This window comes from Salmo salar, unplaced genomic scaffold (genome assembly GCF_905237065.1).
Source record: "Salmo salar unplaced genomic scaffold, Ssal_v3.1, whole genome shotgun sequence".
NCBI classification, from domain to species: Eukaryota; Metazoa; Chordata; class Actinopteri; order Salmoniformes; family Salmonidae; genus Salmo; species Salmo salar.
The window spans coordinates 12,501-27,500 of NW_025547751.1; the positions used below are offsets into that span (position 1 = coordinate 12,501).

General features: G+C 50.9%; 1 protein-coding gene across 2 annotated transcripts in view; it reads right to left on the reverse strand.

Annotated features, from left to right (window-relative positions):
- LOC106593292 (WD repeat-containing protein 19) overlaps nt 1–15,000 on the reverse strand; it is a gene marked incomplete at its 3' end in the record, with an annotated part of 36,104 nt that overhangs the window by 12,042 nt on the left and 9,062 nt on the right. The window contains 9 exon segments of one of the 2 annotated variants that reach the window (XM_045711554.1): nt 842–948; nt 1,039–1,153; nt 3,291–3,463; nt 3,958–4,028; nt 4,599–4,772; nt 5,742–5,854; nt 10,521–10,604; nt 11,104–11,184; nt 12,410–12,525. In XM_045711554.1, the coding sequence (XP_045567510.1) occupies nt 842–948; nt 1,039–1,153; nt 3,291–3,463; nt 3,958–4,028; nt 4,599–4,772; nt 5,742–5,854; nt 10,521–10,604; nt 11,104–11,184; nt 12,410–12,525 (1,034 nt within the window). 2 annotated transcript variants of the gene reach the window in all.

A 15,000-nucleotide genomic window follows, 5' to 3' on the forward strand; every position in this document is an offset into this window, starting at 1 on the left:
CTCTGAGGGGTGGAGATTAGAAACCTAGAGAGGAACCAGGCTCTGAGGGGTGGACCAGTCCTCTTCTGGCTGTGCTGGGTGGAGATTAGAAACCTAGAGAGGAACCAGGCTCTGAGGGGTGGACCAGTCCTCTTCTGGCTGTACTGGGTGGAGATTAGAAACCTAGAGAGGAACCAGGCTCTGAGGGGTGGACCAGTCCTCTTCTGGCTGTGCCTGGTGGAGATTAGAAACCTAGAGAGGAACCAGGCTCTGAGGGGTGGGCCAGTCCTCTTCCGGCTGTGCTGGGTGGAGATTAGAAACCTAGAGAGGAACCAGGCTCTGAGGGGTGGGCCAGTCCTCTTCTGGCTGTGCTGGGTGGAGATTAGAAACCTAGAGAGGAACCAGGCTCTGAGGGGTGGGCCAGTCCTCTTCTGGCTGTGCTGGGTGGAGATTAGAAACCTAGAGAGGAACCAGGCTCTGAGGGGTGGAGATTAGAAACCTAGAGAGGAACCAGGCTCTGAGGAGTGGAGATTATAACAGAACATGGCCAGAACAAACATTCAAAGTTAACCAGCAGGGTCAGATAAACCAACTATTGCATTAAACCAGAAAGCATGTAGGGTACAGACTGTAAATTACATTATAGTTCTATTGCTGGTTTACTCAAAATAGTCACTCCACCAAACTTGTTTTAAAAACCCAGTCCTCTCACTACGTAGTCCTCTCACTACATAGTCCTCTCACAGTACCACCAGTTTCCACTATCCTCACCCCCCCAAAACACACTCCCCCCCAAACACCCCCCCCCCCCTTCCCAAACACCACTTCCCCTCCCCCCTCCTCCTCCTCCCCCCCTGCTCACCATGTGTAGTTGTACTTTGCCCTCAAACAGAGCCGCTGCGTATTCCGAGTTCAGACACATGCTGGCGATCGTCCCCAAATACTCCACGTCCTTCAGCCTCTCCACACCTGGCACACAATGTTACCATCAAATACACACAAAAACACTCATGAATTCAGAGTGAACACACACACACAAACACACACACACACACACACCGGAGTCTCCCAGGGCGTAGAACCAGGCTCGGTTGTTCATCCCCACGGCGATGTGGTAGGGTCCCACGGCGATGAAGTTAGGCTCCACCTCCACCGTCACCGCAACAGGAGCTTCCTGTCAGACGACACGGAGTTCATGACGCCGCGTGTGTGTGTGTGTGTGTGTGTGTGTGTGTGTGTGTGTGTGTGTGTGTGTGTGTGTGTGTGTGTGTGTGTGGGGGTTAGCTACGGAAAAGGTTCCCATGAGTTGGCCGATGAAATAAAAAAGTTGATGATAATCCTAGTCATATTAGCATCCCGTGCTAGTTGATGATAATCCTAGTCATATTAGCATCCCGTGCTAGTTGATGATAATCCTAGTCATATTAGCATCCCGTGCTAGTTGATGATAATCCTAGTCATATTATCATCCCGTGCTAGTTGATGATAATCCTAGTCATATTAGCATCCCGTGCTAGTTGATGATAATCCTAGTCATATTAGCATCCCGTGCTAGTTGATGATAATCCTAGTCATATTAGCATCCCGTGCTAGTTGATGATAATCCTAGTCATATTAGCATCCCATGCTAGTTGATGATAATCCTAGTCATATTAGCATCCCGTGCTAGTTGATGATAATCCTAGTCATATTAGCATCCCATGCTAGTTGATGATAATCCTAGTCATATTAGCATCCCGTGCTAGTTGATGATAATCCTAGTCATATTAGCATCCCGTGCTAGTTGATGATAATCCTAGTCATATTAGCATCCCATGCTAGTTGATGATAATCCTAGTCATATTAGCATCCCATGCTAGTTGATGATAATCCTAGTCATATTAGCATCCCATGCTAGTTGATGATAATCCTAGTCATATTAGCGATTTACAGGAGGAATTAGGGTTTAGTGCCTTGCTCAAGGACACATGGACAGATTTCGAACCAGCAGACCTTTCGGGTTACCGGCACAACCGCTAGGCTATACTACGCTAGGCTACCTGCCGCCCGGCGCCACGGAAACCCTGAGCCACGGTGGCCTCCAGTATAGAGGTCAGGTAGACCAGGCGGGTCCCTACAGCTGTGTGTGTTCTCACCCCCTCTACACGGTTAGACACAGTGACCTCTAGCAGGGAGGTCAGGTAGACCAGGCGGGTCCCTACAGCTGTGTGTGTTCTCACCCCCTCTACACGGTTAGACACAGTGACCTCTAGCAGGGAGGTCAGGTAGACCAGGCGGGTCCCTACAGCTGTGTGTGTTCTCACCCCCTCTACACGGTTAGACACAGTGACCTCTAGCAGGGAGGTCAGGTAGACCAGGCGGGTCCCTACAGCTGTGTGTGTTCTCACCCCCTCTACACGGTTAGACACAGTGACCTCTAGCAGGGAGGTCAGGTAGACCAGGCGGGTCCCTACAGCTGTGTGTGTTCTCACCCCCTCTACACGGTTAGACACAGTGACCTCTAGCAGGGAGGTCAGGTAGACCAGGCGGGTCCCTACAGCTGTGTGTGTTCTCACCCCCTCTACACGGTTAGACACAGTGACCTCTAGCAGGGAGGTCAGGTAGACCAGGCCGGTCCCTACAGCTGTGTGTGTTCTCACCCCCTCTACACGGTTAGACACAGTGACCTCTAGCAGGGAGGTCAGGTAGACCAGGCGAGTCCCTACAGCTGTGTGTGTTCTCACCCCTCTACACGGTTAGACACAGTGACCTCTAGCAGGGAGGTCAGGTAGACCAGGCGGGTCCCTACAGCTGTGTGTGTTCTCACCCCCTCTACACGGTTAGACACAGTGACCTCTAGCAGGGAGGTCAGGTAGACCAGGCGGGTCCCTACAGCTGTGTGTGTTCTCACCCCCCTCTACACGGTTAGACACAGTGGCCTCTAGCAGGGAGGTCAGGTAGACCAGGCGGGTCCCTACAGCTGTGTGTGTTCTCACCCCCTCTACACGGTTAGACACAGTGACCTCTAGCAGGGAGGTCAGGTAGACCAGGCGGGTCCCTACAGCTGTGTGTGTTCTCACCCCCTCTACACGGTTAGACACAGTGACCTCTAGCAGGGAGGTCAGGTAGACCAGGCGGGTCCCTACAGCTGTGTGTGTTCTCACCCCCTCTACACGGTTAGACACAGTGACCTCTAGCAGGGAGGTCAGGTAGACCAGGCGGGTCCCTACAGCTGTGTGTGTTCTCACCCCCTCTACACGGTTAGACACAGTGACCTCTAGCAGGGAGGTCAGGTAGACCAGGCGGGTCCCTACAGCTGTGTGTGTTCTCACCCCCTCTACACGGTTAGACACAGTGACCTCTAGCAGGGAGGTCAGGTAGACCAGGCGGGTCCCACAGCTGTTCCCCAGGATGGGGAGACGGGTCAGGAAGACGTGCAGGGTTCCTCTCTGGGTGGAGACGGCCAACAACTGGCCATCATCTGTCCAGCTCAACTGGTCCAGACCTGGGACACACACACACACACACACACACACACACACACACACACACACACACACACACACACACACACACACACACACACACACACACACACACACACACACACAGACACACACACAGACACACACACACAGACAACAACAGACAACACACACACACACACACACACAGACACACACACAGACACACACACACAGAGACACACACACACACATTCAAGTTAACTGCATTTGGGGATGCACCCATTAATTGTATTCCAACTGTGTGTGTGTGTGTGGGTGTGTGTGTGTGTCTGTGTGTGTGTGTGTGTGTGTGTGTGTGTGTGTGTGTGAGTGTGTGTGTGTGTGTGTGTGTGTGTGTGTGTGTGTGTGTGTGTGTGTGTGTGTGTGTGTGTGTGTGTGTGTGTGTGTGTGTGTGTGTGTGTGTGTGTGTGTGTGTGTGTGTGTGTGTGTGTGTGTGTGTGTGTGTGTGTGTGTGTGTGTGTGTGTGTGTGACCTTTAGTCTCATCCTCCAGGTTGACGATGGCGTCCATCTCCTTCAGCTCAGACAGATCATGGATCTTTATACTGCAACACACACACACACACACACACACACACACACACACACACACACACACACACACACACCATACACATCCCATACACACACACACACACACACACACACACACACACACACACAATTTATTAGGGAATCTCTGCAGTGTGTACCTGTGTGTGTGTATAGTGTGTGTGTGTGTGTGTGTGTGTGTGTGTGTGTGTGTGTGTGTGTAGTGTGTAGTGTGTGTGTAGTGTGTGTGTGTGTGTGTGTATAGTGTGTGTGTGTGTGTGTGTAGTGTGTGTGTGTGTGTGTGTGTGTGTGTGTGTGTGTGTGTGTAGTGTGTGTGTGTGTGTGTGTAGTGTGTGTGTGTGTGTGTGTGTGTGTGTGTGTGTGTGTGTGTGTGTGTGTGTGTAGTGTGTGTGTGTGTGTGTGTGTGTGTGTGTGTGTGTGTGTGTGTGTGTGTGTGTGTGTGTGTGTGTGTGTGTGTGTGTGTGTGTAGTGTGTAGTGTGTGTAGTGTGTGTGTATAGTGTGTGTGTGTGTGTGTGTGTGTAGTGTGTGTGTGTGTGTGTGTGTGTGTAGTGTGTGTGTATACCTGTTGTCGCCACAGGAAGCAGCCTTGTTGAGAGCAGAGGAAATGGCCACACTAGTCAGACTGTCTTTATGGTTGTGAGCCTGGAACAGTTCCTGTCCGATCTCTCTGATGTGAGTAGAAATCACTACAAAATACCCCTGAGAGAATCCAATCAGGATGTAGCCATCACCATACCTGGGAGGAGGGGGAGGAGGAGGAGGGAGGGAGGGAGGGAGGAGGAGGGAGGGAGGAGGAGGGAGGAGGAGGAGGGAGGGAGGAGGGAGGGAGGAGGGGAGGAGGAGGGGAGGAGGAGGAGGAGGAGGAGGGAGGAGGGGAGGAGGAGGGAGGAGGGAGGAGGAGGAGCGGAGGGGGAGAGGAGAGGAGGAGGGAAGGGGAAGGAGGGGCGGGGGAGGTGGGAGGAGGGAAAATGGCAAGTTACAAACAGTAATATCCAAAGAGTGGTGAGTGAGTGAGTGAGTGTGTGTGTCTGTCTGTCTGTCTGTCTGTCTGTCTGTCTGTCTGTCTGTCTGTCTGTCTGTCTGTCTGTCTGTCTGTCTGTCTGTCTGTCTGTCTGTCTGTCTGTCTGTCTGTCTGTCTGTCTGTCTGTCTGTCTGTCTGTCTGTCTGTCTGTCTGTCTGTCTCGTCTGTCTGTCTGTCTGTCTGTCTGTCTGTCTGTCTGTCTGTCTGTCTGTCTGTCTGTCTGTCTCGTCTGTCTGTCTGTCTGTCTGTCTGTCTTGTCTGTCTGTCTGTCTGTCTGTCTGTCTGTCTGTCTGTCTGTCTGTCTGTCTGTCTGTCTGTCTGTCTGTCTGTCTGTCTGTCTGTCGTGAGTGAGTGAGTGAGTGAGTGAGTGAGTGAGTGAGTGAGTGAGTGAGTGAGTGAGTGGTGGAGTGAGTGAGTGAGTGAGTGAGTGAGTGAGTGAGTGAGTGGAGTGAGTGAGTGAGTGAGTGTGTGTGTGTGTGTGTGTGTGTGTGTGTGTGTGTGTGTGTGTGTGTGTGTGTGTGTGTGTGTGTGTGTGTGTGTGTGTGTGTACCAGTGGTAGGAGATGATGTTTCCGTAGCGCTGCTGGAAGGCCAGCTCTATGGGGTTGTGTGTGTGTGTGTGTGTGTGTGTGTGTGTGTGTGTGTGTGTGTGTGTGTGTGTGTGTGTGTGTGTGTGTGTGTGTACCAGTGGTAGGAGATGATGTTTCCGTAGCGCTGCTGGAAGGCCAGCTCTATGGGGTTGTCGGGGTCGTTGAGGTTAAACAGGAACAAGGTCTTCTTCCCCACGGCAACACTCACCTGATGGGGTCAGAGGTCAGAGAAATGAACCCTATTCCCTACATAGTGCACTTCTATATACCAGCCCTATGGAACCCTATTCCCTACATAGTGCACTTCTATATACCAGCCCTATGGAACCCTATTCCCTACATAGTGCACTACTATATACCAGCCCTATGGAACCCTATTCCCTACATAGTGCACTACTATATACTAGAGCCCTATATAACCCTATTCCCTACATAGTGCACTACTATATACCAGCCCTATGGAACCCTATTCCCTACATAGTGCACTACTATATACCAGCCCTATGGAACCCTATTCCCTACATAGTGCACTACTATATACCAGCCCTATGGAACCCTATTCCCTACATAGTGCACTACTATATACCAGCCCTATATAACCCTATTCCCTACATAGTGCACTACTATATACCAGCCTGATGGAACCCTATTCCCTACATAGTGCACTACTATATACCAGAGCCCTATGGAACCCTATTCCCTACATAGTGCACTACTATATACCAGAGCCCTATGGAACCCTATTCCCTACATAGTGCACTACTATATACCAGCCCTATGGAACCCTATTCCCTACATAGTGCACTACTATATACTAGAGCCCTATGGAACCCTATTCCCTACATAGTGCACTACTATATACCAGCCCTATTGAACCCTATTCCCTACATAGTGCACTACTATATACCAGCCCTATGGAACCCTATTCCCTACATAGTGCACTACTATATACCAGAGCCCTATGGAACCCTATTCCCTACATAGTGCACTACTATATACCAGAGCCCTATGGAACCCTATTCCCTACATAGTGCACTACTATATACTAGAGCCCTATGGAACCCTATTCCCTACATAGTACACTACTATATACCAGCCCTATGGAATCCTATTCCCTACATAGTGCAGTACTTTAGACCAGAGCCCTATGGAACCCTATTCCCTACATAGTGCACTACTATATACCTTCTCACCAGTCCAGATATGACTAGACTGTCTCCTCTCTCACCTCACCAGTCCAGATATGACTAGACTGTCTCCTCTCTCACCTCACCAGTCCAGATATGACTAGACTGTCTCACATCAAGTCTACCCTCACCAGTCCAGATATGACTAGACTGTCTCCTCTCTCACCTCACCAGTCCAGATATGACTAGACTGTCTCCTCACCTCACCAGTCCAGATATGACTAGACTGTCTCCTCTCTCACCTCACCAGTCCAGATATGACTAGACTGTCTCCTCACCTCACCAGTCCAGATATGACTAGACTGTCTCCTCTCTCACCTCACCAGTCCAGATATGACTAGACTGTCTCCTCTCTCACCTCACCAGTCCAGATATGACTAGACTGTCTCCTCTCTCTCCTCACCAGTCCAGATATGACTAGACTGTCTCCTCACCTCACCAGTCCAGATATGACTAGACTGTCTCCTCTCCTCACCAGTCCAGATATGACTAGACTGTCTCCTCTCTCACCTCACCAGTCCAGATATGACTAGACTGTCTCCTCTCTCACCTCACCAGTCCAGATATGACTAGACTGTCTCCTCTCTCTCTCCTCACCAGTCCAGATATGACTAGACTGTCTCCTCTCTCACCTCACCAGTCCAGATATGACTAGACTGTCTCCTCTCTCACCTCACCAGTCCAGATATGACTAGACTGTCTCCTCACCTCACCAGTCCAGATATGACTAGACTGTCTCCTCTCTCACCTCACCAGTCCAGATATGACTAGACTGTCTCCTCACCTCACCAGTCCAGATATGACTAGACTGTCTCCTCTCTCACCTCACCAGTCCAGATATGACTAGACTGTCTCCTCTCTCACCTCACCAGTCCAGATATGACTAGACTGTCTCCTCTCTCTCCTCACCAGTCCCGATATGACTAGACTGTCTCCTCTCTCTCCTCACCAGTCCAGATATGACTAGACTGTCTCCTCACCTCACCAGTCCAGATATGACTAGACTGTCTCCTCACCTCACCAGTCCAGATATGACTAGACTGTCTCCTCACCTCACCAGTCCAGATATGACTAGACTGTCTCCTCTCTCTCCTCACCAGTCCAGATATGACTAGACTGTCTCCTCTCGCACCTCACCAGTCCAGATATGACTAGACTGTCTCCTCTCTCTCCTCACCAGTCCAGATATGACTAGACTGTCTCCTCTCTCTCCTCACCAGTCCAGATATGACTAGACTGTCTCCTCTCTCACCTCACCAGTCCAGATATGACTAGACTGTCTCCTCTCTCACCTCACCAGTCCAGATATGACTAGACTGTCTCCTCTCCTCACCAGTCCAGATATGACTAGACTGTCTCCTCACCTCACCAGTCCAGATATGACTAGACTGTCTCCTCACCTCACCAGTCCAGATATGACTAGACTGTCTCCTCTCTCTCCTCACCAGTCCAGATATGACTAGACTGTCTCCTCTCTCTCCTCACCAGTCCAGATATGACTAGACTGTCTCCTCTCTCTCCTCACCAGTCCAGATATGACTAGTCTGTCTCCTCACCTCACCAGTCCAGATATGACTAGACTGTCTCCTCTCTCACCTCACCAGTCCAGATATGACTAGACTGTCTCCTCACCTCACCAGTCCAGATATGACTAGACTGTCTCCTCTCTCACCTCACCAGTCCAGATATGACTAGACTGTCTCCTCACCTCACCAGTCCAGATATGACTAGACTGTCTCCTCACCTCACCAGTCCAGATATGACTAGACTGTCTCCTCACCTCACCAGTCCAGATATGACTAGACTGTCTCCTCTCTCACCTCACCAGTCCAGATATGACTAGACTGTCTCCTCACCTCACCAGTCCAGATATGACTAGACTGTCTCCTCTCTCTCCTCACCAGTCCAGATATGACTAGACTGTCTCCTCTCTCACCTCACCAGTCCAGATATGACTAGACTGTCTCCTCACCTCACCAGTCCAGATATGACTAGACTGTCTCCTCACCTCACCTCACCAGTCCAGATATGACTAGACTGTCTCCTCACCTCACCAGTCCAGATATGACTAGACTGTCTCCTCACCTCACCAGTCCAGATATGACTAGACTGTCTCCTCTCTCTCCTCACCAGTCCAGATATGACTAGACTGTCTCCTCTCTCACCTCACCAGTCCAGATATGACTAGACTGTCTCCTCTCTCACCTCACCAGTCCAGATATGACTAGACTGTCTCCTCTCTCTCCTCACCAGTCCAGATATGACTAGACTGTCTCCTCTCTCTCTCCTCACCAGTCCAGATATGACTAGACTGTCTCCTCTCTCTCTCCTCACCAGTCCAGATATGACTAGACTGTCTCCTCACCTCACCAGTCCAGATATGACTAGACTGTCTCCTCTCTCACCTCACCAGTCCAGATATGACTAGACTGTCTCCTCACCTCACCAGTCCAGATATGACTAGACTGTCTCCTCTCTCACCTCACCAGTCCAGATATGACTAGACTGTCTCCTCACCTCACCAGTCCAGATATGACTAGACTGTCTCCTCTCTCTCCTCACCAGTCCAGATATGACTAGACTGTCTCCTCTCTCACCTCACCAGTCCAGATATGACTAGACTGTCTCCTCTCTCACCTCACCAGTCCAGATATGACTAGACTGTCTCCTCTCTCACCTCACCAGTCCAGATATGACTAGACTGTCTCCTCTCTCACCTCACCAGTCCAGATATGACTAGACTGTCTCCTCTCCTCTCTCACCTCACCAGTCCAGATATGACTAGACTGTCTCCTCTCTCACCTCACCAGTCCAGATATGACTAGACTGTCTCCTCTCCTCACCAGTCCAGATATGACTAGACTGTCTCCTCTCTCACCTCACCAGTCCAGATATGACTAGACTGTCTCCTCTCTCACCTCACCAGTCCAGATATGACTAGACTGTCTCCTCACCTCACCAGTCCAGATATGACTAGACTGTCTCCTCACCTCACCAGTCCAGATATGACTAGACTGTCTCCTCACCTCACCAGTCCAGATATGACTAGACTGTCTCCTCTCTCACCTCACCAGTCCAGATATGACTAGACTGTCTCCTCTCCTCACCAGTCCAGATATGACTAGACTGTCTCCTCACCTCACCAGTCCAGATATGACTAGACTGTCTCCTCTCTCTCCTCACCAGTCCAGATATGACTAGACTGTCTCCTCACCTCACCAGTCCAGATATGACTAGACTGTCTCCTCTCTCTCTCACCAGTCCAGATATGACTAGACTGTCTCCTCTCCTCTCTCACCTCACCAGTCCAGATATGACTAGACTGTCTCCTCACCTCACCAGTCCAGATATGACTAGACTGTCTCCTCTCTCACCTCACCAGTCCAGATATGACTAGACTGTCTCCTCTCCTCACCAGTCCAGATATGACTAGACTGTCTCCTCTCTCTCCTCACCAGTCCAGATATGACTAGACTGTCTCCTCTCTCACCTCACCAGTCCAGATATGACTAGACTGTCTCCTCACCTCACCAGTCCAGATATGACTAGACTGTCTCCTCACCTCACCAGTCCAGATATGACTAGACTGTCTCCTCACCTCACCAGTCCAGATATGACTAGACTGTCTCCTCACCTCACCAGTCCAGATATGACTAGACTTTTCGTTCTCTCCTCTCTCTAGCGTACCCATATTCTGTCCATCCTGCTCTCATCCCTCCAACTCTCCTCTTCCTTCTCTGCACACAGCACTCGTCTCTCAGCACAGCAACTCTGACCAGGACACAACCGTTACAACACCCCAATGAGAAGACGGATTCGAGAAGACGGATTCGAGAAGACGGAGCGAGAAGACGGATTCGAGAAGACGGATTCGAGAAGACGGATTCGAGAAGACGGAATCTCAGCTCTTCACTTTGATACCGTAGAGCTGGGACGAGATAAATCGAAAAATGATCAAAACCGACCAAACCGACCACTTATCCGCGGACGTTATAACTGCGATAAATAACCGATAGGGTTCCTTCTACAGAAATGTGAAGTTTGAAATGAAATGAGTTGTGTTCATTAATATATGGGTGATTGTTGATGGGACAATTTATAGCTTCAACACAATCAAAGTAGTAGTATTAAAGGGTAATATAGAGAAATAACTGTGAGGTAGAATAACGGTGTGAAGGTAGATTTGGATCCAGCTCTATGTCACCCGTAAGGAAACGCTTAGTGAACAGACTGGAACGGACCGGAACGGACCGGAACGGCAAACACTCACTGTGCTCTCTCCTGGGGAAGACCTCTCGTCTGTCTTCATCACAGAAAACTGGACATCAGCTGGGTCAGAACGCACCGACGTCTGGGGGGAGAGGAGGGGGGAGACAGGGGAGGGAGGGGGACGGGGGGGAGGGAGGTGGAGAGGGGGAGGAGGAAGGGATAGAGGGAGGAAAATGGAGAAGGAAGGGGAGAGGAGAGAGGGAGGGAGAACGAGAGAAGGATGGGGAGAGGAGAGAGGGAGGGGAGAACGAGAGAAGGATGGGGAGAGGAGAACGAGAGAAGGATGGGGAGAGGAGAGAAGGATGGGGAGAGGAGAGAGGGAGGGAGAACGAGAGAAGGATGGGGAGAGGAGAGAGGGAGAACGAGAGAAGGATGGGGAGAGGAGAACGAGAGAAGGATGGGGAGAGGAGAGAAGGATGGGGAGAGGAGAGAGGGAGAGAGAACGAGAGAAGGATGGGGAGAGGAGAGAGGGAGGGAGAACGAGAGAAGGATGGGGAGAGGAGAGAGGGAGAGAGAACGAGAGAAGGATGGGGAGAGGAGAGAGGGAGGGGAGAACGAGAGAAGGATGGGGAGAGGAGAGAGGGAGGGAGAACGAGAGAAGGATGGGGAGAGGAGAGAGACGGAGGGAGAACGAGAGAAGGATGGGGAGAGGAGAGAGGGAGGGAGAACGAGAGAAGGATGGGGAGAGGAGAGAGACGGAGGGAGAACGAGAGAAGGATGGGGAGAGGAGAGCGACGGAGGGACAACGAGAGAAGGATGGGGAGAGGAGAGAGGGAGGGAGAACGAGAGAAGGATGGGGAGAGGAGAGAAGGATGGGGAGAGGAGAGCGACAGAGGGAGAAAGAGAGAAGGATGGGGAGAGGAGAGAGGGAGAACGAGAGAAGGAAGGGGAGAGGAGAGAGGGAGGGAGAACGAGAGAAGGAAGGGGAGAGGAGAGAGGGAGGGAGAACGAGAGAAGGATGGGGAGAGGAGAGAGGGAGGGAGAACGAGAGAAGGATGGGGAGAGGAGAACGACGGAGGGGAGAACGAGAGAAGGATGGGGAGAGGAGAGAGGGAGGGGAGAACGAGAGAAGGATGGGGAGAGGAGAGAGGGAGGGGAGAACGAGAGAAGGATGGGGAGAGGAGAGAGGGAGGGAGAACGAGAGAAGGATGGGGAGAGGAGAACGAGAGAAGGATGGGGAGAGGAGAGAGGGAGGGGAGAACGAGAGAAAGGTTGATACAGAAGTACTGTTTGAACGGTGCGATAACTTATCCTTTTATCTAACCAGGCAAGTCAGTTATTTCCAACGACGGTGTTAATTCTGTTACCTGTCGGATGGTGTCTCCCTCCTGGTTGCTAATGGTTACGCTGCAGTCCTCGCTGCCTAGCGCCAAAAGGTTCTGAGAACTCCAGCAGCCACATGTGATACGCTTAGTGTGCTTTCCTGTGTGTGTGTGTGTGTGTGTGTGTGTGTGTGTGTGTGTGTGTGTGTGTGTGTGTGTGTGTGTGTGTGAGAGACAGAGTGATGGAGAAAGAAAGAGAGTATGTAAGAAATTAAAACCAAACACAATGATCTGTGTTGTTACCCAGGACGGGGATCTAGAAAATTCTGTTGTTACCCAGGACGGGGATCTAGAACAGTGTGTTGTTACCCAGGACGGGGATCTAGAACATTCTGTTGTTACCCAGGACGGGGATCTAGAACAGTGTGTTGTTACCCAGGACGGGGATCTAGAACAGCGTGTTGTTACCCAGGACGGGGATCTAGAACAGCGTGTTGTTACCCAGGACGGGGATCTAGAACAGTGTGTTGTTACCCAGGACGGGGATCTAGAACAGTCTGTTGTTACCCAGGACGGGGATCTAGAACAGTGTGTTGTTACCCAGGACAGGGATCTAGAACAGTGTGTTGTTACCCAAGACGGGGATCTAGAACAGTCTGTTGTTACCCAGGACAGGGATCTAGAACAGTGTGTTGTTACCCAGGACGGGGATCTAGAACAGTCTGTTGTTACCCAGGACGGGGATCTAGAACAGTCTGTTGTTACCCAGGACAGGGATCTAGAACAGTGTGTTGTTACCCAGGACAGGGATCTAGAACAGTCTGTTGTTACCCAGGACGGGGATCTAGAACAGTGTGTTGTTACCCAGGACAGGGATCTAGAACAGTGTGTTGTTACCCAAGACAGGGATCTAGAACAGTGTGTTGTTACCCAGGACGGGGATCTAGAACAGTGTGTTGTTACCCAGGACGGGGATCTAGAACAGTGTGTTGTTACCCAGGACGGGGTTCTAGAACAGTGTGTTGTTACCCAGGACAGGGATCTAGAACAGTCTGTTGTTACCCAGGACAGGGATCTAGAACAGTGTGTTGTTACCCAGGACAGGGATCTAGAACAGTGTGTTGTTACCCAGGACAGGGATCTAGAACAGTGTGTTGTTACCCAGGACAGGGATCTAGAACAGTGTGTTGTTACCCAGGACGGGGATCTAGAACACTGTGTTGTTACCCAGGACGGGGATCTAGAACAGTGTGTTGTTAGTCAGGACAGGGATCTAGAACAGTGTGTTGTTACCCAGGACGGGGATCTAGAACAGTGTGTTGTTACCCAGGACGGGGATCTAGAACAGTCTGTTGTTACTCAGGACGGGGATCTAGAACAGTGTGTTGTTACCCAGGACGGGGATCTAGAACAGTGTGTTGTTACCCAGGACGGGGATCTAGAACAGTGTGTTGTTACCCAGGACGGGGATCTAGAACAGTGTGTTGTTACCCAGGACGGGGATCTAGAACAGTGTGTTGTTACCCAGGACAGGGATCTAGAACAGCGTGTTGTTACCCAGGACGGGGATCTAGAACAGCGTGTTGTTACCCAGGACAGGGATCTAGAACATTCTGTTGTTACCCAGGACAGGGATCTAGAACAGTGTGTTGTTACCCAGGACGGGGATCTAGAACAGCGTGATGTTACCCAGGACGGGGATCTAGAACAGTGTGTTGTTACCCAGGACGGGGATCTAGAACAGTGTGTTGTTACCCAGGACGGGAATCTAGAACAGTGTGTTGTTACCCAGGACGGGGATCTAGGACAGTGTGTTGTTACCCAGGACGGGGATCTAGAACAGTGTGTTGTTACCCAGGACAGGAATCTAGAACAGTGTGTTGTTACCCAGGACGGGGATCTAGGACAGTGTGTTGTTACCCAGGACGGGGATCTAGAACAGTGTGTTGTTACCCAGGACGGGGATCTAGGACAGTGTGTTGTTACCCAGGACGGGGATCTAGAACAGTGTGTTGTTAGCCAGGACAGGGATCTAGAACAGTGTGTTGTTACCCAGGACGGGGATCTAGAACACTGTGTTGTTACCCAGGACAGGGATCTAGAACAGTGTGTTGTTACCCAGGACGGGGATCTAGAACAGTCTGTTGTTACCCAGGACAGGGATCTAGAACAGTGTGTTGTTACCCAGGACGGGGATCTAGAACAGTGTGTTGTTACCCAGGACGGGGATCTAGAACAGTGTGTTGTTACCCAGGACAGGGATCTAGAACAGTGTGTTGTTACCCAGGACAGGGATCTAGAACAGTCTGTTGTTACCCAGGACAGGGATCTAGAACAGTGTGTTGTTACCCAGGACAGGGATCTAGAACAGTGTGTTGTTACCCAGGACGGGGATCTAGAACAGTGTGTTGTTACCCAGGACAGGGATCTAGAACAGTGTGTTGTTACCCAGGACGGGGATCTAGAACAGTGTGTTGTTACCCAGGACGGGGATCTAGAACAGCGTGTTGTTACCCAGGACGGGGATCTAGAACAGTCTGTTGTTACCCAGGACGGGGATCTAGAACAGTGTGTTGTTACCCAGGACGGGGATCTAGAACAGTCTGTTGTTACCCAGGACGGGGATCTAGAACAGT